Source organism: Pelmatolapia mariae, linkage group LG14 (genome assembly GCF_036321145.2).
Source record: "Pelmatolapia mariae isolate MD_Pm_ZW linkage group LG14, Pm_UMD_F_2, whole genome shotgun sequence".
Classification (NCBI taxonomy): Eukaryota; Metazoa; Chordata; class Actinopteri; order Cichliformes; family Cichlidae; genus Pelmatolapia; species Pelmatolapia mariae.
Window position 1 is genome coordinate 23,366,705 of NC_086239.1, and position 25,354 is coordinate 23,392,058.

A 25,354-nucleotide genomic window follows, 5' to 3' on the forward strand; every position below is an offset into this window, starting at 1 on the left:
CATTATAACCAAATGGCTCAGAGCATGGTGGTGGTAGCATCATACACTGTTCTGTTTTGTTTCCAGTGGTACTGGTATATTGTGGATCAATTAATAAAGGAGGAGGACTACCTCCAAATTCTCAATGTTTGACCACTTTCTAAGCAGTGGTCAAACATTGAGTCAGAATTATGCCAGAAGCTTTTTTAATTTCTTCCAAAAGCATCTGATGAAGTTGCAACTTGCTAAAGTCATTAAACATGTTTGCTGTACAGTCATTCCACCCTGGAAAAAGAACAGTTCAAAGAAATCATTAAAAGCCCAAAGATTACTATTCATTCATTCATTCATGTCCACGATAAGTGGATGTAAACTTGTGACCACAACTGTAAATCAGCTTATGATGCTATAACACTAATCCTGAAAATCTAAAATTTTCAATCTCAGAACTCAGTTTAAATGAATATGTCATACACTCTGTGGTGCAAGAAAACACTGGTCATGTTATCTCTTTGGTTACCGCTCACTGTAGAGCACATAACCTCATTATGTCTCTACTAACAAACCATTTCCTTCTCTCCAAGAGCCTCCCTTTGCCCTGCAACATCTTCCAAGATGATACGTCAGGGTTATAAAGAATTAATATGGTAATGATATGGTCACTTTGAAACTAATGCAGATCAGACCACTAACTCTGCATGGCATCGCTGATCTGGCTCTACAGTGGAGGACAGAAGGCACTCAGACTGATTTATCCCTGTGTGAATACGTTATCTTACCACCTTTGACCTCCATTGTCTCTTAATGCGTCCCTATTCTTGGACACGATAGTCCGCATTACAATAACCTCACTTTCATAGAGATCTTATTATTCAACAGTAAAAAGCCATGTCTTCGGAGGCTATAGCACCACATCAGCTCAGCTCAGACATAATGAGGGAGACGTAAGAGAAAAGGAAACAGAGTGATAAAAGAGAGAAACACAAAGAAAAAGACAGCTGAGGGAGAACAAAGAGAATACAGAAAGCTGGGGGAACTTACACAACACTTTCAAATTCTGGTTGAGGGTGGAGGAGCCTTGGCAAACAGCACTCTGAGGGTGGGAGCAGACCAAAAACTGACTAACTAGAAATAGTAACACTCACAGGCTGCAATTAAAACAAGCATCTCCAGTGCTGTGAGTTGAGGACTTTTAAGATTCAGGGGAAAGATGCTCTTTACAAATTGGAGGCTGAGATGTCAGAGGGTGCAAACGCATAAGTGGCTGGAAAAACAGACTCAGAAATGTTGTCAAATAACCTCTCAAGTATCGGTGTTAAAGGGCAGATTCTCTGCATCCAAGTGCAGATAAGTGTTTACTGCTTTATTGTGTTTCTGAGGTGCATTTAACAACTGTACCACTCGTCCTTACTGTTATATTGTAGGGATAACATTCCCAGCACGTGACAAAATATGTATAAAAAAATACCAATGTGAACACTGACAGAATAGACCGAGTCCCTCTGTTTACATAAATTTCAGCTAATGAGTTTGAGTCTGGCGTTATGATTCATGCAAAACTCTCCAGCCAGGAGATCTAAGAGAAAACAAACATTTAAAGGCCCTTCGCTGGTGTTCTGCTAGTTTTGCATCAGTTTTAACATCACTTTGCTATCTGTGATAAAATATTCACCACTGCTTTTGCATGGTCAATAATGAACCTTGATGCTAAAAGTTGTTTACTAGTGGAGCACCACTTCAAGGTCTTACACCAGGCTGTCTGTCTCAAATGGTTTTAATGGACAGATGGACAGGAAGGCATGTTAAGTGCACTAGGATCAATCATTCTTCAGGCCTGGCACACATTCGCTGCTCAGGATTCCTCCCAGAGTCCAAACACTTTGTGGCTTCCTGTGTCATCTAAGTATGGCTTGAATATATTCTCCCTGTGGTGAATGGCGTGGTTGGGATGGTCTTCAACTTTCCCAACTAGGTGTGTCCAGTGATCATCCACAATCTGCTCCATTTTTGCAACAGGATAGCACATACAGATAATGGAAGGATTGGTAATCTTGAGATTTACTTCTATTCCCAACAACCCAGACACCTGAAAAGTCAAGTGCTAAAAAAATAGCCTGAAATTGTTTTGTTTTTGTTTTTTTTCCCTTTTTGAGCTCTGTGTCTAACAGCTGGTTAGTGCAGCTTTCTGAACTGTTAAAAACTGAGCAGATCAGCTACTTTCCTTCTTGTCTTTTCAAATACAAGTGGATGCAATTAAAATGGGTGCTAGTAGTAAGGTACAGTAAGGAGAGAGGCATGGATAATCCAATCCATGCCTCAGTTTAAAAATCAGCAATTAAACCATTCAGATAATGAGAAGGAAACATTAGCACTGATTTAGGGTGTAAAATCCTTTGCATTTATGATGAGTCACTGCTGCTAATTGCCACATGAATAAAATCTATCATTTATGTCCAAGATGCTGAACAGTAAGCGCTGGCCATCCTCTCCAAAGCTATACACACTTGACATGTAATGAATAAAGGGTTAAAAAGAAAATGCTGAGGGATTTTCCCAGCATGTCAAAGGGAATTTTACAACTGTTTTTGTAACCGTCTTTGTTTAATGGATCGGGTTGTGACTGGCAGTTTCAGGATCTGCTAGTTGGGTCTCCAACTCCCCCTTGGAAGGCCAGGACCTTCCCTGGACCAAGCATCTCCCTTCAATTTGACTGACTTTCTGAGTATTATTTAATAAAATCACTCAGTTAATTTAATGCTGCTGTTTGGACGACCTTTTTTAAATGGCTTGACCAAGCCATGAAAACAGTAACAATAAACTGCACATAGCCTACGATGGAAAACAATGTCGAGCTGCAAAAACTGGCCTTATATTTGACAAGTTTCAATTTAATTGATGTTTAAACTAAATGGGTAAATACTTTTATTAAAGCAGCATATATGCAGCTTGTCACACAGCATAAAGAGGCATGAGAAATTAGAAGGAAAGCAAGCAAACACATCCATGTGTCAAAGCACAGTAGAATCAAGCTCTGCTCAGCATCAACACCTTCTGTAAACATGCACTGTAATCTATTATCAGCTCGTGAACACACTTTAACATTCAGCAGCAGTGAAGCAAGCAGCAGACCATATGAATGGTGGCTTCCAGTTTCCACAGCGGGCGGTAATGCGTTACTAGAAAACATACAATCTCTGAAAGCTACTGATTATCATCCATAACAACCACAATGTCTCAGTGTCACAAACCCTAATGTGGATTAAAAAGGTGCTTTAAAAACACCTGAATACTCCCAACTCAAAATAACTGCATGCCTCACTGTATCCTATAAATTTCACACTCTCCCGGGACTAACAGAGTGTGGAGGACGTGGATGCAACTGTGTAGGAAAAGTAATGAACGCTGACCTTTGACCTTTTGTTATATATTCTGCCTCACTGATCAAAAAATGAGAAGCTGTGCCCAACAACCAGTGCGACAAGCTAAAACAAATAATGCAATCATTTAATGGCGAATGGAAAATCAATAATGTTTCTAAATTTAAAATGCATTTGCAGCTTCTCTTCCTGCATTAGAGGAATGCACTCATGAGAACATATGGGCTTAATACACATTATGACACAGATGATTACGGAATCCATCATCATTTGTGAAACTTCTACTATTCTACGCAGCTGCAGAAAACCGTCCACACAAACATATAATTAACTACAAACAAGCTATAAAAAAAAATAAAAAATAAAAAAAAAAGCACACAAACAGCATACTGCAATTCCCCAGAGGTAATTTTCTGTGCTTCATTCAGAGGGGTGGATAAACTGAGATATGGGATAATGTGTAATCCAGGGGCGAAAGTAACACCGCAAAGAGGCTACATGCATGACAATATGTGTGTGCGTATGAATGTAGGATCTAAGCCTGTGGAGTTCTTGAGGAAACATCTCGGGCAGTGAAAGTTTGCAGCGAGCAGAAGGGGAAGAAGAGGAGGGATTCGGGGTTGTGAAGCTGGCCAAGCGGGCAGCTCCTGGGGAGATGTGAAATGTTTTTGAAGCCATGGTGGTACTTCATCAGTAGCAGAAGACTGGATAAAAAAATATGGCAGTGTTTTTTCTCTCTCTCTCATTCAACATAACGCACAACCCACTACACCCATTTAACTGCTTAGGCCGCTTTATTAGGTACACCTTGCCCTTACTTTTACTTTCAGAAATGCCTTAATTCTTCAAAGCAGATTCAATGAGCTGCTGGAAACATTGATCAGAGATTTTGCTCCATATTGACATAAGAGCATCACATAGTTCCTGCAGATTTTTTTGGGCTGCACACCCATGATGTGATTCTCTCACAAAGCTGCACTATTGGATTCAGATCTGGTGACTGTGGAGGCCATCTGAGTGCAGTGCAGTGAAGTCATTGTCATGTCCAAAAAAACAATTTTAGATTGTTTAACCTTTGCGACATGGTGTGTTATCCTGTTGGAAGCAGTGATCAGATGATGGGTTCACTGTGGTCACCAAGTGATGGACATGGTAGCAGCAATGATCGGACACTAGTAGAGTTTAAACACTGCTCAACTGGTACTAAAGACAATATCCCCCACACCTTTACACTACTACAGGGCCAGAACCGTTGGCATAGGGCACAATGGATTCATGCTTTCATGCTGTTTAAATTCTAATCTAACCATCTGAATGTTGCTGGAGAACCTGAAACACAAAAGACCAGGCAACATTTTTCCAATTTTGGTGAGCCCGTGCAAATTGTTGCCTCAATTTCCTGTTTTTAGGTGTCACTAGTGGCACCCAGTGTGTTCTTCTGATACTGTAGCCCATCTGCCTCAAGGTTCGACATCTTCTGCATTCAGAGATGCTCTCCTGCATGCCTGGGTTGTAACAGGTGGTTATTTGAGTTACTGCTACCTTTTTGTCAGCTTGAAGCACTCTGACCATTCTCCTCTGACACCAACAAGATATTTTCACACAGAACTGCCGCTCACTGGATATTTTCTCTGTAAATACCCGTTTTTATGTGGGGGGAAAAGCAACAGAAGTTAAGAGTCAAGATTCTTGGATGAGTAGCAAAATACTTGTGCTAGAAGAGGAAAAGAAAAGGACAGACTCGCCTATTATGCATCAGCAAAGGAGGTAAAGTTTGATTTGATGGGAGGAACCATCAGAAGCAGAACTGATTCATCTTACCACGGGGGAGGAAAAATCAGTGAATATCAGCAAGACTTTCCATTTTCAATACAGCAGTGAATGAGCGTAGGTCTTACATGCATTAGATTTCACAATGAAATGCCACTGTGCAATTACTTTTGATGACACACTCCAGCAGAAGCAGGGAAATGTCAAAACCACAATTAGAACCACAGCAGCCAAAACAAAAAAATGACGTTTTCACACAGGCACGCACAACCACACTCACACGCATATACACATGCAGACCTTATAATGGACGGATAAACGGTGAAATTGGATAAAACAATTGTGTTCCCATCAGGATGAATTTAATCTCTTTTTTGAGATTGGTTTCTCATTAGGTCAACATTTCAGTTTTACTAAGACTGTGGCTTCTGATCATGAAATAGCAAAAATCTATTTCACATCATAAGATTAGCATCTATTATCATGGAAATATCATTAGTTATTTTAGTGCTAATCATTTAGGGATCCCACCGGCTATTATATGAAGACTTAGCCAGGGACAATGTCCAAAATTCTGAGCCAGCAGATATCCACGCCAGCACATCATGTTTAATGTGACGGGCATTTTTATGAATGCAGATTAATTTAAAAAGCTGCTCCAACACTAAACTGTTGTCAGAAGGTGGTTTTGAAATTGAATTTCATAAATGTGTTCCTTCCTTTGTGGAGGACCAAAACCAGACTGCAAATGAAAAAGAAAGCCTCTGGTTCCAAAATTCTTATCCAGTGCCTGTTTAAAGAGATTAAGTGCTCCTTCTTCTTCTATCAGCTGTTCCCTTTAGGGGTGGCCACAGTGGATCATCTGCCCACATCTCACCCTATGCAAAGCATCCACATTTGCCACAGCAACCTTCCTTCACTATATGCATGAACCTCCGTGGTCTTCCTCTTTTTTCTCATGCCTAGCAGATCAGTCTTCAACATCCTACTTATCATACTACTTATTAAATGTAGTCATGCCTCAGGTCCCAGAAACAGATAATGTAAGGAAATGTAACAAGAAACACTGATGTAGGGAAATTACTGCTAAACAAAAGCAGTAATATGTAATATGTAAATATATGCACAAAAACACACAGGGTATAAAAATCCTACTCAGCCTGGAACGTACATGAGTACGTTCCAGGTTATTTCAGTCGGCGTCAGTGGTTGCAGTGCAACGGGTAGAAAGTACAGAACATAATGACCTACCTGTAATGAACAACCCTGACATTTACATCAATCGCTGATTGATGTACGGTTCTTTAGCATTTATCAGAAAGGCGCACACACGGCTCTGATTTCATTCACAGTCATTTCAGTCAGGAAATGACCTGCAGGAGAATTTGTATCATAAATGCAACACCTTTCCTCATTGCTGCTCCGCTCAGTGCCTCCATCTGCACGCTCGGGATAGATAAAGGGCCCATCTGATGCCTGCCGCTGCAAGCACATCGATACATTTGCAGGTGGAAGGGGAGGCAGGGAATTAGTGAGGAGGAAAGGAAAATTATTAGTACGAGGTGTTACTAGCATGAGTAACATCCCCCTTGTGAGAACAGGGGTCAAGATCAATGCCCTGACATAAAATGAGAGAAGAGGTGATGAGAGATGAGAGATTGTGGAGCAAAAAGACAGAAGGAATGATGGATTGAGTATCCAGCACAGACTGAACAAAAGGAATGTAAAGAGGGGCACAAATGGGCAAAGAGACAGCAGAGAAACTGGGAAGTATGAAATGTGGTTAACAGCAGCTGAAAAGGAAAATGTAGCAGTAAAGAGTGATGGAGACAGAAAGCAGAAAATTGGAGAAAAATGGAGAAACGGGAGCGTAAGAGATTTCACCGTGAGGGTATAAATGCCCCAAAAGCAGAGAGAGGACGGATTGGTGGAGCGCTTTGAAACATTTTCAAGGTCCTTTGACTTCTACTGAAGTCTCCAGTCTACAGACAGCCTTTCTTGCTCTTTCTGACAAATTGTTCTTTATTTCCTCAATTTCTTTTAAACGACACAGTCATTTTTCTTCCCTTTGTTCAGTGGATTCTGCGACGATTATCCCGCTTTTGGCTGCCGTCGTACATTAGACGGCAAACTGTGACTTTTGGCTTTCTTCTCTTTCTCCTTTCCATTAAAAGCTTCTCTGACTCATTACTGAATCACTGCAGTATTAAACATTGATGTTATCATTAAACAGTGATAGGTGAAAACAAGGGGTCAGTCGTGGCTCAGACAACGTAACCTCGGCTGAATGAATCAAGAAATGAAGTCATGGTGAATCACTCTTTCTGGAAATAAGGGAGCAACAAATTGATGGGTAAAAAAATTAATTAAAACCAACACAACATTAAGTGATTTGGTAAGGTTGTTTTTAAGCCTTCAAAGCTAGATTGAGATCTGAGGATGGTTTTGCACAAACGGTCTCTACCAAGCCCTGTGGTCCGGCGTATTGTGTGTCTCTGAACTGGTATATTCTCCATTTCTTTTGATGGTTATTTCCCCGTTAATGTTAGTTTACATCAGTGTGGTTGGTACTACACGTGGCCTTTGTTGTAGGTCCCTTTTTTTAAATTATTAAACTTGCGCTAGTGGTGACATCTCTTATTTTATGATTTTGGGTGTAGGTAACAAGTTTAAAGGTTTGTTGAGGAGATGAACTCAGAAGTTCTGGCAAGCACAAGTGAGAAATAAACCTCGGTGGATATGATTAATAAAAACCCATTCAAATTCTGGATAAATTAGGACTTTGGTTAAAAGAATATAAGCTATAGTTTCACCTGTATGGCAATTCCTAAGGCAGTCGAGTCCCATCAGAACAAAAGTACCATATTTCTGAGGCAAGAGTTACCCTGAGTATGTCATTTTAAAGAGCTAAACACTAGAAAACACAACAGACAAAAGAGCCTTACTCTCATCTGGGTTGGGTGAGGCAAGGATGGCGCTGTGCTTCCTCTTCACCTCTTCAACTTTCTCTGCCAGCGATTCGATAAAACCCCGGATCTCTTCCACCTGTCAAGAGAGCGAGACACAAAAAGGTGCTTTAGATCTGCTCCGTAGCAGGAAGCACCTGTGACTAACCTGGCAGATGCTGTGAAGACCACAAATATGAAAGTTTTTCCAAGTTCATCCAGCCTCAGTCATCATTTCTCCATGCAAAACTGGATGACTCTCTTATTTCCACCCTGTTTAATTCTGACACAGATTTCAGGATCTGGCTTGTTTGTACTACAGACTGATAAGTGAGTTAGGGGAAGTTTTCCCGGTAACCTGCTGCTGCCTCCTACGTATCTTACAGATACAAGAGTGCTATCGACAGCAAATAAATGGAAATGAATGCCTTTAACCCAGTCATTAAACACATTGACGAAAACTGATCCTTGAAGTGCATCATATTCATTTCCTCCTTTGAAATCCACTGAGGTTCAGGACTGATATTCCACCCCATCACCTCTCGCCTATACTTCCTGCTGCCTGGCAGCCAGCTGTGCCGTCTCTGGCTCTCGGTGACAGCTGGAAGATCAGCGGGTCACATCTGTCAGTGACTTCATCAATCTCTACTTTCATCTCAGTCCATCAAACTGCTGATCATTTTCTCCTCCTTTACACCTGCTCTGCTACAGGCCAGCCTATCCCCCTGTCATTCTGGTCATTTCCTTGCACAACTCTCTGGCTTGGCTTTTTAACTGTAATTCCACTTTTCCTCTGTCACTTTTCACAGCTCTACTACAATCCTGATATTTCCTCTTCTCAGCCCCGGTGATTATTCGCCAGTTATCTCTTTAATTGGCTTCTGATTGGTTCTGTTTCTTAATAACATAATTGGCTCTGAAAGACAACTGGGAGAGAGACCAGACACCGTGGGTGGGTCGCTTAGGTGAATGCAGAGTTAAACGTCATAGGAGGGAAGAGAGCAAAAGTTAAAGATGTAAGAGAGTGAGAAAGGACTGGAGAAAGGAAGACGCTAAAGCGAGTAGAAGATGAAACCACTTTAAGTTGCCTCGGTTTAGAAATCACACGTTAGTGAGTCATGGCACATCTCTCTGCTCTTATAAGGCATCAGATAAATTTTATTGGTATGAGAGAAAAACCTGATCAGACGAGGCTAAAAAGCCTACAGATGTGTAAAAACAAACTGATACACGTACTAGGAGGGTAGCTTTGCAACTGCTTGTGACTTTTTGACCCAAGACATTTGTTATTATTCTGTGTCTTGTGCAAATGTCCTGTTAAACAGCCTTAATCCCCAGCTGGATATTGCAGTTATTCATTATTTTTAAGTTATTCTAGTGTAAAAGTCTCATTTTTATCTGGTAAGGAGAATGATTAGGAGCCTCGAGGCCACAGCGAGTCTTTCTTGCTTTGGCTCACTTCATTCTTGCATCATCAGGTGAAGCATAAATGGGCTCTGTTGCACAATGTAAGAAAAGTAAGACATATTTTTTGACAAACAGCTGAAGATGAGGATCTTTTCTCTGCCTTTTCTTTTTTAGCTCACTGTTAGACACTTATTTTCTTATAATTATCCATATTTAAAAACATTTTTTTCAAAATTGTTCATAATTTCAAATATCAGCCTCGTCTACTACCCATCTTTAGATCGTCAAATTAAACTATCTTTCTACAGCATCACAATTTAGATTTAGTTGCCTCTTAGAGTAGTGTTTGCCCTTGAGTGTAAAAAGAAATGCCAGAATAAAACGTTGTTTCCCTCAATTGTGTGCAGTAGAGAATCCATCTAAATGATCTGATACTCAGACAACGCCAAAGCAGATTAAAGCCTCAACATATTGCACGCAAATGTATTCACACACTTGCTGTTGTGAATACATTTGTGTGCAATACATGAGAAAGAAATGATTACTTTATAGCAGCAGTCTAATGATTCACATACTGTGCAAGTCTTGAGCCACCCCTCATGTCTCTATGTTTCTTTAGGAGAATGAGAAATAGGAGAAGCATGCAAACATATATGGAAACACAGAACATAAAGCAAAAACAGCTTTACAATTCAGCTAAACTTGAGTTGTATTACATAAGAGCTTACTCATAATCAAGTAGCTCTTCACCTTCCTAAAAGTCATTCCAAAGTTCATCTTGACACCACCAGGACGGAGCCTCCACCGTGTTTTGCAGATGGCTGTTTCTCTCATGACCTCCTGGATACATATAGACCTCAATTTGAACCAAAATATTCAAAGTTGAATTCATCACTCCACTGGACAGTTTCCTCAGTTTTTTAAAAGCACACAGTGCGCACAATGTGGAAAAGACGTTTTCAGTAACTGCTCTTTTGGATATAATCCTTTATTAATCCTTCAGGATTAATAAAGTATTTCTGAAATTTACTGGTAAAAAAAAAAAGAAAAAAAAAACACTGTCAAACTTTTGTCTTTTGTATTTTTCATAGATTCAGCTAAACAAATGAGAACAAGTGATGCATTATTGTACAGGCTGCTAGTAACAAAGAGTATAAAGATATCATTTAAAATTGGCTCTTTCCCAAGTTATTTTTATACACAACACTGCTTCATACCTTGAGACTTCCGTTGTGGTTTGGCATACAACCAAAAAAAGAAAGAAAAAAAATATTCCTATAAAGATGATCAGATACAAGGACTGGACTGAAAATAAGCGAGGAGCAGATGATGTCTAAGGAAAGACCTTGAAAAACTTCAGAAAGCAAGAAAACTATTCTTCAAGGCAAACCAATTTCCTCGGAAGCAAAATATAAAGAAAGGAGTGGCTCAAGACTTTTGCACAGTACTGTAAACATTTATAAAAGTACGTATCAGAAAAAGCTTGCAGAGAAAAACTGCACTGCTGATTTTCATAATCAACAAAGTAAAAACGCTACTTAAATGTAAATGTAGCGCTTTTTAATCACTTTAACGTGAATGCATGTCCTGGCTAATGAGCTTCAAAGATGAGCCACATCACATGAAGCAGATCCTAAATTAATTTTCTAATTAAACTAATTAGAAATTCTCTGTGTATCCACTATTTCAACAGCACTAATAAAGATTACGGAAATATAAGCAATTCTTTTAGTTACAATTTTCAATGTGTGACATGTTAAAAAAAACAAAAAAAAAAACAATATTTCGTGGGGAAGGCAGTTTCAGTAACTGTTACATATCGCATAGTTTAGACAGCATCAGGAAGATATTCAGCCATGTGCTGCTAAAAGGATAAACCGACTGTTGGTTTGACAAATGCAGCCTTAACTCTTACCCCTATAGGTATTATGTACATTAATCTCCACATAAACAGGCATGCACACAGATAGATACTAAGCATGACCATAGGTGGCTACATTCATCTTTACAAAAATTCCACAACATAAAATCAATATGCACACTCAGTGTTTACAGCGTGACTCAAGGTCACAGTGGTATTTCCACTGTCCGTTATCCCTGCAGATCACTAGTGAAAGCTTAATTAACACACCCAGTCGGGGTGGAAGCCTGACCGTGCCTGCTCTTCTTCTGCTCCCCTCACCATCTACATCTCTCTGTCACATATTGATATCCGTTCTTCCTCTCTGGTCTTGCTGTCTAACTTCTCCTAACGACTCTTTCAAAAATCTGCCACTCTCACTCTCCCTGAAGCTTTTAGCTCAGTGTCAAACCGCTCACTGTGGATCCCTCTGTCTACATGTTTCAGTCAAACTCTGCCTCCTTCATTTCTTCACTTGAGACAGACTGAAAATTACAGACAGATAAAGAGGGCTGTGTTTCTATATCAGGGATACAGACAGTCTGTCAGAAGCGGGAAGCAGCAGAAGAACATAAATGAGACAAATGTGAGAGAAATAGCTGCAGCCTGCAGCGATCCTCCGGAGCTAAAACATCCCATAATTACAGACTTTTTGAAGTTATACCCTGGATTACCCCTGTACTGACTGTCAAACCTCAGATTCAGGAGTTTTAGACTTCGCAGCTCAAGAAAGAAAGAAAGAAAATAAAACTCTCTGTACTTTTTCTTTTCCAATATAAAAATGCGTTGTTCTCTTTGCTGACATACAGGGGTAGCTTTGAGAAACCAAAATTGTTTTCATATTTTGCATTCAACGGGGCGGCACACGGGTGCACTGCTTAGCACTGATATTTTACACAATGAAGGTTGTTGGTTCAAATCCATGATCTCCATGGGCCTGCGTGGGCTTTGTCCAGTGCTTCGCTTTCCACACTAAAAAACAAACAAACAAACAAAAAAACACAACAACAACAACAAAAAAAAAACCTGGTGATTCTGAACCGAACAGAAAAGCTCTTATTGTGATGGGTCATCTACCTGCTTCGCTAGTGCCCAGCCTCCCGTGCCATGACACCCTGGATAGGCAACATCGGCGCATTAGATAAGCTTTTAAGAAAATGGACAGCTGTACCAGATGTGCCAGGATGCTGAGTCACAAGCCGATTGATGATTCTCTTCCTGTTTTAGATGGTGCTCTTCTGTTGTGTTTTTTCCCCCCCTTCACCGTATACTAGTATGTGCAACAAATATTGCCACTGCCACCTTAGCCACCTGCGATCTTAATAACAGGGAATGTTTTAAAAGGTGACCACAGCTCAGACTCAGAAAAACAAGGGAAAAAAGAGAGCATACGTTTTGAGCATGAGTCTGCACAGTGACTAAGCATTGATTCTGGGACTCTTAAAGGATTGAATGACATTCTTCCAAAATCAGTTCCTCCTTTTTTGCTTTGAGGAGAGCGGTACAGACACTTGGACATGTCAGTCCAAAATCGTCAATGTTTTGAAGACATGATTAACAACATTTTCACAGTCAAATTATTGAGTGTCCCTTCTTGCCCTGTTGATGGGGACATCGTTGTCTCAATTGAGACATAAATGTTTCATCGCAGCATGAAGGTAATTGCCTCCAAAATCCTGAATGATTTAAAGTAATCATTCCCTGGTAGAAAAGTGGATCAAAAGCATGCCAGAAAAGATTAGCATGGCAGAGCCACCAGAGACCATTGATTCTGGTGGTCATTGGTTCCAGTTTATCCTTAGTCCTTTTCCTGGTTTCCGTGCAGTGCTTAGCAGTGCCGTAGAGCTTTCATGGTCTCCCCTTGTGTGGGTTCTCTTGCTCCCAGAGTCCAATCAACCTTGAATTTAAAAAAGAAAAAACTAAAAACCTGAGGTGGTTAAAGCACCTGAGGGACCTGCTGCAGTAACAAAATAACACATTAGTAGTCATCTGATAGCCGCGAAGCAGATGAATGAGCCACTAATGGTGAAGAATGAATGAAGCAGCCAATGCCGAGCCGAGCCAGCTACTACAAGCATAACTTCACCGCTCTGTGTGCACCAACACTTTGCTCCATTTGAGAGACCACTGTAGTAGACAAGCTCTCGATTTTCTGGTTAATCTGCATTTCGTCTCTTGCCCGTTCTTTGGCTCATGAATAAAATAATAAGACTGTGGACAGAAGCAGCTGAGGTGGCCTGTTTGATTGACCTGTGATCAGATGACTCCAAGCAAGAAAAGATTTTCCGAGGATATGCACACAGTCAGAAGAGGTATTCACAGACTAATTACTCATTTATTATCAATATTTACATACTATATGGTGCTTTTTGATTGCCTCTGCTGCCGAGTTGCTCCAAAACTGTGCCAGTTTAACACAAACTTGTTACTAAGCTCAAACATCTGGCAGGGTGTGCACTTCATCACATTTAAATTTACATGAAGTTATGGTTGATGGAGAAATCTAAATGCTAATGCTGGAAGTGGGTGGAGAGGTGGGGTGTGCTAAACAATCGCAGGCAGTCACTGAGCACAATGAATCAACTCACATCTATATGCTGCCCAGTTGCATGAATTAGTGCTTTTGATGACTTAACAACAATATTGTGATGATAAAAACAATATTTCCATCACACGTCTGTAAAGAAGGCTGCTTCTTCTCCTTTTTGACGTTTGTCTGTGCTGAAATATTAAATATCTATACAGACGTTTTGATTGATCTCCCTTCAGCTCAGTCACTGATGATTGCGGCTTTTTGGCGATGTGTTTGTTGTCTCACGGCGCTTTGAAAGCTCACGTATCAAAGTGCTGGTTGCCAGACCTTTTTCGTAACTCAAAAATGCTGCTAAATGCCATTCAACCTCGCCCGACCCACCTTTGTAGCAGCATTTGCAATGGTGATTTAAATACTTCAAAGGCAAATCCCAGGTGTTTTAGAAAATGAAAGTAGTGGCGCATATAATACAAGAAATATAACTGCCAACAACACAAGTAATAAAGAAAAAAAAAATACAGCTTATAAAGAAGACATACAGCCCCCCTTAGCTTTCTTCTTACTTTCTGTACGAGATCAGGTCTATTAAAAGGGCATTACAGAATCTACTGTTCTCACAGTGAACGTCGTCACCGGGTAAAAAAAAGGCCTGGCACCATATGAATGATGATTCCCAGTGGGTCTCCCTCTCTCTGGGGTGGAGATGTCAACTACTGCCATGCTGAAACGAGGCCCTCCCTCTGAGAGCTATAATGATGTTCAGCTTGTACTCCCAGCAAACGTGCATGGCATGCACTGGGAACACGCTCCCAAATGTATGTGAAAAGAAATTTACGATGTGGAAAATTGTTATTTTATTCTCTGATGAACTTGTAAGTTTGCAAACGTGCAAAGAAGTGAACAGTCTAATTTCTATGGTAATTTTATTTTAATGAAGAGAGACAGAATATTGACGATAATCTAAAGACTACAATCAGCATTGTTGAGAGACTCCTGATCTCAACTTCTTATCTGTATAAAGCGCGTCTGTCCACAGATTCAGTTTCCTGCATTCCAACCTCTCTACCACCCTGGACACGATCAAAGAGCTGTCAAAGGACATCAGGAAAAAGATAACAGGAGGATGATCATGAGAAAAGTGGTGGATCAGCCAAAAACTGCATGGGAGGAGCTTGTTAATGAAGACAGTTGGGCTTACCAAGAACAGCACAGTGTCCCCAAGGTCCCACTGCTCAAGAAGGCACATGTAAGTATCAGTAAACATCTAAATGACTCAGAGGAGGCCTGGGAGAAAGTGCTATGGTCAGATGAAACCAAAATCGAGCTCTTTGGAATCAACTTGACCCACAGTGTTTGGAGGAAGAGACAGCTGACCCACAGGACACCAACCCCACAGTCAAGCACAGCGATGGAAACATTATGCTTTAGGGCTGTTTATGTGCTAAGGGTACAGGAAAGTACAGGAGGGACCAATGGACAGGGCCATGCACCATAAAATCTTGTATGAGAACCTCCTCTCCTCAACCAGAACACTCATGACGAAGTCATCGATGGATCTCCCAGCATGACAGTAAGAATTGACTTATGAAGAAGCACATTAAGGTCATGGAAGGGCCTAGCCAGTCTCCAGAGCTGAATCCTACAGAAAATCTATGGAGGGGTATGAAGCTGTCACTGCAGTGGTTGGCAATAAACCTAAAGGACTGAGAGAGTTTCTTTAAAGAGTAGTGGGCCAAAATCCCTCTTGAGATGTGTATGAACCTGGTGACAGACTACAAGAAATGTCTTATCGCTGTGCTTGCTAATAAGTGTTTCTCCAACAAGATCTGCTTGGGTATCAACTACTTATTTCACTCAGTGACATGCAAATCCATTCATAACTTTTATGTAATGCGTTTTCGCTTTTTAAAGTTTTATTTTTGGTTGATATTGTGTCTCGGGGACTGTTACGGTACTATTCATTGCTTGGTAAGTGAGCAAACTTACAATTTTAGCCGGGGATCAAATAACGATCCCCCGCTGACACACAAGCTCAGCATCTGTCGTGCCACGAGGAAAGACTGAGAGAAATACATGAAAAATATCAATGTTATTCAGAGTTGGGCGAGTAGAGCACTGGTGTGATATGTTGGATCAATAAAGGCTTTTTCAAATGAATTAAAATGCAGAACAATTTATGCCACACCAGCAACAACATCAACAGTTATAAATCATAACAACGCACCCCAGAGAAGACAAACGGCATGAGATTGATTACAGCGCTCCAAAAAACCAGCACAATTAGATTCAATATCAGCAGAGGAAAAACACCCGGGCATGTTGTAGAGTAGCAAATTACCTGGACTGACAAGTTATTAGCCTTCAATGAGCCTGATAATGTGTAATTGGGGAAAAAGTGAGTGACAGCAAAAAAAGGAGAAGGACGGATCAGGACTGGGAGAGAAACAAACCTGTTCAAAGAATTCGTCCATAAAGCCTTTCTCCATCCCAACAGCGACTTCATCTTCCTCCTCAGTCGTCTCCTTCCCCTGGACACACACATACACAAAATAAAAAAAATTATACACATATATATTAATACATAATCTTAATACAATTTAATTTGATTACTTACATTACATGAACCAGTTAAATAATAAAGCAATAAACATGGTTAATAACATTAAAAAAACAAAACAAAAAAAACACTAAAACAACATGTAAACATAATTTCTATCAACAACAACACTGATGATGACTGAATTGGACCATGTTAGGTTGTTTTTGTATAATTCAAGGTTAAATGGAATGGTGAGAACACTCCCCCCCCCCAAACCTCTCCAAACATCACCTGATTAGAATCAAGGAGCACTTAATGACACTTTTAATTAGAACCACAGGTCGAGTGATTAGCAAGTCATTATTAAATTAGAACCTACGGGCAGAGAAAACCTCGACTTCTGCACCCCTCTGCCTTCACACATGCACGCACAATCATGCACAGATGCATGTAACCATTTCAGCTTAAAGGAGTAGATTAATATTTTGATACCACTCATATATCTCTGTAGTTAACACACTAAATCATGCAACAGGTTAGACTTTAATCGGGGGAAACCAGCTGTTGTGACTTCGTCCAACAAAATCCCCTTAGCAGTTCTCCAAATTTACATGTGACTTAATAAAATGTAGAAAAATACATCCTAAATAGCCAACTAAAAGCTTACTGCAGAAAAAACAACCAACAGGGTTACTCAAAGAAAAATTACAAAAACAAAAAACAAAAAACAAAAAAAAAAAAAAGAATCACAAGACTGGAACCTGTTCAAACTCAAATTCTCAAAATGTCCAACTCTTCTAGTAATTACGGTTATTTTCTGCTGTTACTGAGGTACATTCACGTCACTAAGGCCTGAACATTTTCAGTGAATAAATCAAAGCTTGGACGCAAAAACATAAAAACAAAAACTTCAAACTCTGCAAACTTTTCCCAGTCTGGCATATGATTCATTCTGAAATACATGCTTCTAATCACACATCAGCCATTATACTGCATTAGTGGGATCTCGTGTGGCCTCATCTCATTCATCACAGCCACTGTCAAACTAATTTGGTTCCCCATTAGTGGCCTATGAGATCCATTTGCTTATCAAGGCTGTGAGGACAGAGTGCAGTTTTCATCTTCTTTTGCCTGAAATGACTCCTTACTCTTATCCCAGAATTTCCAAACAGCAGTAAGAGAGTCCTGAATTATGCAAATGATGCTTCCCAGTGTCTGTCAAAATTTATTTCCTCTCAAACCTAAAGCAAACTACAACGCCCCGCCTCCAACTACATTAAAATCATCTCAGAACATAAAGACAAAATCCCAAAGACTTGTTTGTTGCAAATGAATAGATTTTCATGGTCTACAGAGGGACATCGGTGACCACAGGCTATGGATGCTTCCTTTAAAAATAAAACTGTTACCAAAATAAGAACCTCTCCCTAACAGAGTCCCTAAAACTTTAAAAACTCTTCAAACCATTAAATTAACCAGTAAATATTTAAAAACTTCAATGAATCATATCCAGATATTATTTATGCACTCCATGTGTATGGGCAGCCAGCCAGGTTCAACCAGACAGGGAAACAAATGTGCAGGCATTACATGCATCAGGAGGCAGGAAGCGCAGGAAACCTTTGCATCAAGTGATCAATTTCCAGTAAAAAAAAAAAAAATGAGCTACTTATCCCTTGTTAACTGTTTAACAATGGATCAGCAGGATGCACATATACATCATGTGTTACAGACATAAGTTTGTACAGCTGATATTACCACACATTCATAAATACATTTATATTCTCCAGCCACTTTACAACTTGTCAGTGTTGGATTGAACCCATTTTGTCTTCAGAGCTGCCTTAATTCACTATTTCATAGATTCAACAAGTTGCTGTAAATATTCCTCAGAGATTTTTGTCCACATTGACATGACAGCATCACACAGTATCTGCAGATTTGTCGGCTGAGTACAGTGACTTCATTTTCATGTTCAGAAAACAAGTTTGAGATGATTTAACCTTTGTGACATGGCAAACTGTGGTCAGAAAGGGATGGGCATGGTCAGCAACAATAGTCGGGTAGGCTGCGATGTTTAAATGATTTTCAGTTGGTGATAAGAGCTCCAAAGTGTGCCAGGAAAATATCCCCCACACAATTACTCGCCTGCGGCTGCCATGCATGCCTCAGCAGCCTGGTTTGTTGACACAGGGCAGGGTGGATTCTGATCCTACCACCTGAATGCTGCAGGAGAAATCGAGACTCATCGGAACAGGTAACATTTTTCAAATCTTCCATTGTCCTATTTTGGTGAACAGGTGCAAACCGTAGCCTCGGTTTCCTGCTCTTAGCTGACAAGAGTTGCAGCCAGTGTGGTCTTCTGCGGCTGTAGCCCATCTGCTTCAAGGTTCAACATATTGTGCATTCAGAGATGCTCTTCTGCATACTTGGATGTATTTATTTGTATTATTTGCGTTACCATTGCCTTCCTATCTGGCCAATCTTGCACTAGCATCCATGCAACATTCAAAGTTGTTCAAATCACCTTTCTTCTGCATTTTGATGCTCGCTTTGACCTTCGTGCCAGATCCACTGAGTTGCTGCCCTGTGATTGGCTGATTGAAGTGTTAATGAGCAGCTTAACAAGTGTACCTAATAAAGTGGTCAGTGAATATAGTTGCCAATGTATGGTGGCACTGCACGTTATTTAAATACTGAGATTCATCTTTTTAAAGTCATTCTAAAGTATGAAAAATTGCTTCTGACTCTTTTTATTCAGCGAAAAGCATTAAAGTGTCAGAACGTCAGAAAATAAAGTCTGAATATGAGATTTTTTGTAGATTACAACTGAAAAATATGATAAAATGACTCAACGAATCTAATATGACTTAAATCAAATAATACCGCTTCTTTTTTATGTTCTACCACGCAGACACTGAAAGATAAAAATTGTGCAAGTTTGCGCCTGTAAAAAATAAAATAAAATAAATGTATTAAATGTCTTCTTCGATGCCATTTCTCTTTGAAGAGGGTTAAAATGTGATATGCTGACACAGTGGGAGATGGGGAGGAGACATAAGGAAACCAGACGAGAACAACTGAAGAATAGGAAACAGTTCCTGAGAAAATGCTTGTGAAGACAGACTTTAGCAAGACAAATGCCACAGATCTCAGCGAGAGGAGTACAGAGATGCTGTAATCCCACTAATATCTAGACCTACTCAAACTAATCCAAGTATACACAGAGTATATATATTCACTACAGGTACAGTAAATTACTAACAAACTAGAATAATAAGAATAAAGGTCCTAAAAGTCCATTTTGAGAGCTAATCTTTAATGTGTTGGTATGGCGCTGATGTGCATTCACGAAGCTGCAGACTTTCAGAAGCAGTCAGAGTAGAGGCGGCAGCAGCAGCAGCAGGAGGCAGAGGAGGAGAATAAGCAGGGAATCAGAATAGGCTCAGAGCACCAGTACTGTGTTCAGCCTCCACAGAGAGATGCTGTATCTCCCACAGAGAGAGGAGGGCTTTGGTCTGGTTTTACTTTGTGTGGTCAGGAGGAGAGAAGACCGAGTAGCGCACCTCAAATGTCCTCCTCCCACCAGATCTGAAGCTCCTGCTGAGCCACAAAGAGGCTGGGAGAGGCCTTTAGTGCTGCGCTCTTCACTGAGCCTACAGACTTGACTATCCACACAACAGATGCTCTGAGCAAGACACACAAACATGCATACACACTGTAGCTAGCACACTGGCAATATACAGCAGAGGGTAAACACACAGAGAGAATGAGCTTTATATACAAGCTGGTCCCCCATCAGACCAGAACCTTTGAATGCTTGCTGCCTCTGGGGCTCACACTCGGGTGAAACTCCCCAACTGTGGTGTAGTCAAGTAGTGGCCTGATTATGGTGTTTATTAGATTAGAGAGTTGATGCGGGCAGCATGCCAGCAAGATATCTCTCTATGAAGACAAAAGTGCCTGCACAGACACAGGAGGAGGAGGAAATGTAGTCCAAGTGTGAGGGAGGGAGAGATAAAACAGGCATAGTGAGCAGGCTGCAAGAATCACGGTTCCTATCACCAAGGTATTAAAGGGAAAAAAAAAAGGAGGGAGAACAGGGGAACAAAACAATTACAGAAAGCTGTTAAAGTGCATTAACATGTGCAACAAAAAGCCATGCAGGCAATAAGTGTGTTGATGTACAAGAAATCGGATTAAATAAGGGGGGGGGGGGGAATAAAATATGCTTGCAAGCCTGTACGCTCTCAGACTCTGTGAAGTGTTTTATATGAAAATAAGCTGAGTAAGACCAGTGAGAGACAGTTCAAGTAGACACCCATGTGGGCAGTACTTTATTGTCCTTTTGTGTTACCATATTAAAGCAGACCCGTTTCCTGCATCTTTGTATCGCAGCCAAATCAAGCAGCTTCCTGCAGTCCCATTAGAAATGACTCATAAAAATCTGTGTCAGCTGCACAGAGGAACACTGAGCGTATAACCAGATTTATTATCCCAATACAGCTAGGTAGCATTCATTATAGATGTGCGCTCACTCAGTGACACGCAAACCTTTGATTATTTATTCATTTTCCTACAGTAGACAAACACCAAGCTAGAAACAGTAGAATCTGAACGATATAGTAACAGATTTGTGCTCAGTTTGCAAAGCCCCACTGCTCACAGGATATTTCGAATATGCTAGTACTTTAGGCAAAGGAGGAAGAGAACCACGACTTTCAAACTGCAGTCTTACAGCGAGTTTTGCATGGGCTCAAGCGCTATAAATTTTGTCAGAGAGTGAACACAAGACTCTGTATTAAAGTCCTTCACCCCTCACTTCACTACAAGTGAACAAAATGGGCACGTGTCCTTCCAGGTCCAAGTAAACTGGAAACTAATTTTGTATTTTTCATTCATTTCATTTTTTTAGAGTTTCAGATTGTGTTTGGTCATTTCAGTCTATTAAAAAAAAGTGAATGATTTTAGCATTAGCATTAGCTTTATTGCTTTTGTTTTGTTTGTTTTTTTAAGTAATATAGGTGGTCTGAATAAGGAGCAACAAATAAGATGCCAAATCTCCTACACGATCAACTCACACTGGTTTTTTGCAGCCATCTTGATTTTGCACATTATTTGAATATAAACCCCTGTTCTGAGGCTTAATGCTCCAACTGGTCCCCACGGAGATAAACACTGAATATAACCAGCTCCACTTAAACCGCTATGGCCTGTACTCATTCAAGCCCCCGAGACCATCAACGCTCTACGCTTATATGCAGATCTACGCTCTGCTTATATGCATTCAGGAAAATCTACCAGCAAAACTAACAAGTGAAATGTTATTTTTCACTTTCGCTTAAAGCAGAAAATCATACGCAGAATTCCTTTGTTATGAAGGGCACAGGTTTAATTACATTTATCTGTCACCAGAACAACCACCGCAGGAGAGTACGAGTAAAAACTATATTTAGAGGCTGTGCATGCACTGATCCGCCACAACATTAAAACCACTTCACCTGCCTACTATTGTGAAGACTCCTCTTATCCCACAGTAAACAGCTGTGACTGGTCAGGGCATAAACATGGCATTTTTGGGGTCTCCTGCAAAGTCTGGCACCAGGACATGGGAAGCAGATCCTTTGGGTTCTATTGGTTGCAGGCATGCACAAATGCCTGCTTGATTAAGTCGAGATCGAGGGGAATTTGGAGGCCACATCAACACCTTGGGCTCTTTGTTGTACTCCTGAAGATGTTGCTGATGAGTATTGCAGTGTGACAGGGCAAAATGTCATGCTGCAGGTACGTCCGTTGCCATGAAGATTTCGCAGTAGACGGTATTTATGTCATTCTATGTGACCAAGTAACAAAGTTTTCCATGCAGACCACTGCCTTGTTACCAGATAACAGATGTTAACCACTTCACCTGGGGCTAGGCGATTAATTAAATGTAAATTTCAATTATTCAACTCACAACTATATTGTGAAAACAGAAATAAATTAGGATAAACTGTTGCTTTTTTGCTTCTATTTTTGCTACAAAGATCTTTTTTTTCCTTTTATTGTGTGTTATAAATTCAGACTCAGCCACTCGCCTGCGACTGCCATGCATGCCTTTAAAACCTTCAAATCCACTGCCACCTGGGCCTCTCTTTGTCCCCGACTGAACCAGCAGATGTCCCGTGGTGAAAGCAGGCTACCAGGAACTGGCAGTTACCCTTGGACTACAGGCTTTTTAATCAAAGCAACCCCCTAATCAGGGCCCAACTCTGTATCCTGTGCCTCTCGCAACCTCTTTTTTCTTTTCTTTATTTTTATTTCAGTTTAATTATGTTAAAAGTTTGAGGAAATCTGCTGTAAAGTGACATCTTATTGAACTCAGTCACTGCAGGGCATTTTGTTAATGACTATTCGTGCTAATTAACCTAAATAACTGTGATTATCATTTGTTCTAAAATCGAACGGCCTTACCGTCACCCGTCAGTTTTAATGTTGTGGCTGATCAGTGAATAATTAAGCACTCATCAAGTTGTTGCCTTGAAAATAAATAAATAAAAGAATGCTGCAGTGACTGACTACACTGTGCTTTGCGTGCTGCGTTTCCTGGCTACTGCTACACCAAATGTTCAAACAATCAGCATTTAACCTTTAACACATTGCAGGTGAGCTGTTGGATTTTTGCAGGACCGCACACAAGTCAATCCATATAAGATACAAATTCTTGTACCAAGTAGACATAAACGTAATGCAGTGAATACCGTGAAAAACCCAATAATAAGATGAACCTCTACAAGCAAGCACCTGGCAATAGTGGGAAGGAAAAACTCCCTTTTAACAGTAAGAAACTGCCGGCAGAACCAGGCTTGGGAAGGGACAGCCATCTGTGGCATAGCACTGATGGTACAGAGATGGTGCTGACACATCGAAACCACAATTTCACAAACCTCACTGATCGATTGATCCACTGATTGGCTGACTGCGTGACCGGCTGATGAACGAGAAGGACACAGCGTAGGGCTATCGAGACAGGTTACACAACCATGGAGCAGTATGGGTGATGAGAGGACACAGGAAGTGATAGACTGAGCCAGAAGACCAGCCAACTGTAAAATGAATTCAGTTCTTTTCACATTACTGTTCCCTCTTCTCTCATATAGAACCAGGAGCAGAGAAAATCAACAAGTCTCCATCTTTAAGGGCGCATACACTAATGGCAAGTGTGAATTTCAGCAGATGCAGTCAGCTGGAAAAAGCAATGTGGTTCATTTCTTCGTATGCACTGGTTTGTCCCATTGACACCTGCTGGTAACGTGCTTTAAAAAAAATACAACTCAATACTGCGTTGATCTAAGATATGAATCTAAAAAGGTGCTTCACAGTTTTGGCCTTGAGTAAAAACATAAAATATTGTGTAAGCAATCACACAGAAGAACATCTACTGTTCTCTTTCTTATCAAGCATCTGAGCTCAATACACCGCCTATCTATATTTTCAACACTCAACAACACTCTGCAATCAAACCACAGCCAATTTACTGAAATGGCACAAATCGAAAGAAGGAACTCACCAAGGAAAAAAAAAAGGAAAAAAGACAATGACAGACTGTTCCTCCTTCCAGGGTGTCAAATGCTGCCATCAGAAGCCGCTGGCATCACAGAGATATGAAAAAAGGTATTGTGCCAGCTACAGCAACAGAGAGACTGGTCTCACTCCAACTTGACACATGTGGATGATTTGTTAGGACCCACTTTAAATAAACTGCAGGGTTCATGCTGCAAAGGGGAGCATGTTTAACCCAAACCACAATCTTTAAGCAAACAACTGTGCAGCTTGAACACAGAATTAATTTACAGAAAGAAATCAACTTCAACATATCTATCTATTAGTGAATTTAAAAGCATCCTAAAGATACAGTGAATGAGACTTGTGGATGTTTCTCTGAAGTGGCCATGAGTGTTTTATGTTTTGTGTTGTGGGTAACTATTTTATGTTGAATCTGTAGCATTTTTCGAGATTTGTTTAGTTTGCATGGCTGCTAACTTGGACAGGTGAAAGAGATTTGATCTCAGTGGGACTTCCTAGTAAAATGAAGGTAATTAAAAGGAGAGATTGTGGGGCTTCTGAACAAAGGCAGTTATTTGGCACCTACATCAACCTAAAACATGAAGTTTTTCCTCCAAAAAGGTTAAAGAATCAACACAAGAAATAACATATTAAAGCCAGTCATTAAAACCCATTTAAAGACGTTTCCTGGAGCCAAGGGCTAACAGGATCCTTTTAGAGGAAATCTCTTGTTCCAGTCTCAGTTCCAGAGCTCTAATCATTACTTTTGTGTTATTACCATATTATAGACCTGCTGGCTGTTTGGCTAAGCCAACACGAGTTATACTACATGTTCCTCCTTCATATTTTTTTTTTTATAATTTTGGGGGTTTTAGTTTCACTTTAGTTAGAAAAGGATATCCATCTAGTTTATGAAGTATGAATGTTTTATATTCCATTAAAAAAAAGAACAGATGTGGCTGAGGTTAACAAGACTGTATTATAAGCTGTGCCTACAGTGTACAGAGCACGGGGTAGATAGATGAAGGAGAATAATGTGGGTTGGAGAACAGATGAAGCGCTGCCACTACAGCAGCACAGTGTCAAAGTGTGAACATGTGCAACAATTTCCCTTTCCTAACAATCCTCCTCAATGTCCTCCCCCTTTAATGGTCTTCCTTTTTCTTTCTCATTCTTCCTGTCAGTCATTCTCTCGCTCTCCTTCCTGCAGACTCCAGCTTCACTACAGAATCATTACAGCAGTGAGCCCACACAGCATGGACTCAGTTACCTTTGTCTCGCTCTCCCTCCTCAGACCTGCACTGTTTGTCTTTTCTTCTTTACTATCTCTTGCCAAGACCACCAATTGCCATGTTGCGT

At 40.4% G+C, this 25,354-nt stretch overlaps 1 protein-coding gene across 2 annotated transcripts in view; it reads right to left on the bottom strand.

The window, feature by feature from the left end:
• The window catches only part of LOC134640920 (syntaxin-1A-like), a 76,396-nt gene that overhangs the window by 37,916 nt on the left and 13,126 nt on the right, over positions 1-25,354 (bottom strand). For both annotated transcript variants that reach the window (XM_063493016.1, XM_063493017.1), the window contains exons 2-3: positions 16,362-16,439; positions 8,072-8,171 (exon numbers count right to left, since the gene is read on the bottom strand). In XM_063493016.1, the coding sequence (XP_063349086.1) occupies positions 8,072-8,171; positions 16,362-16,439 (178 nt within the window). The remainder of the gene's footprint in view (positions 1-8,071; positions 8,172-16,361; positions 16,440-25,354) is intronic.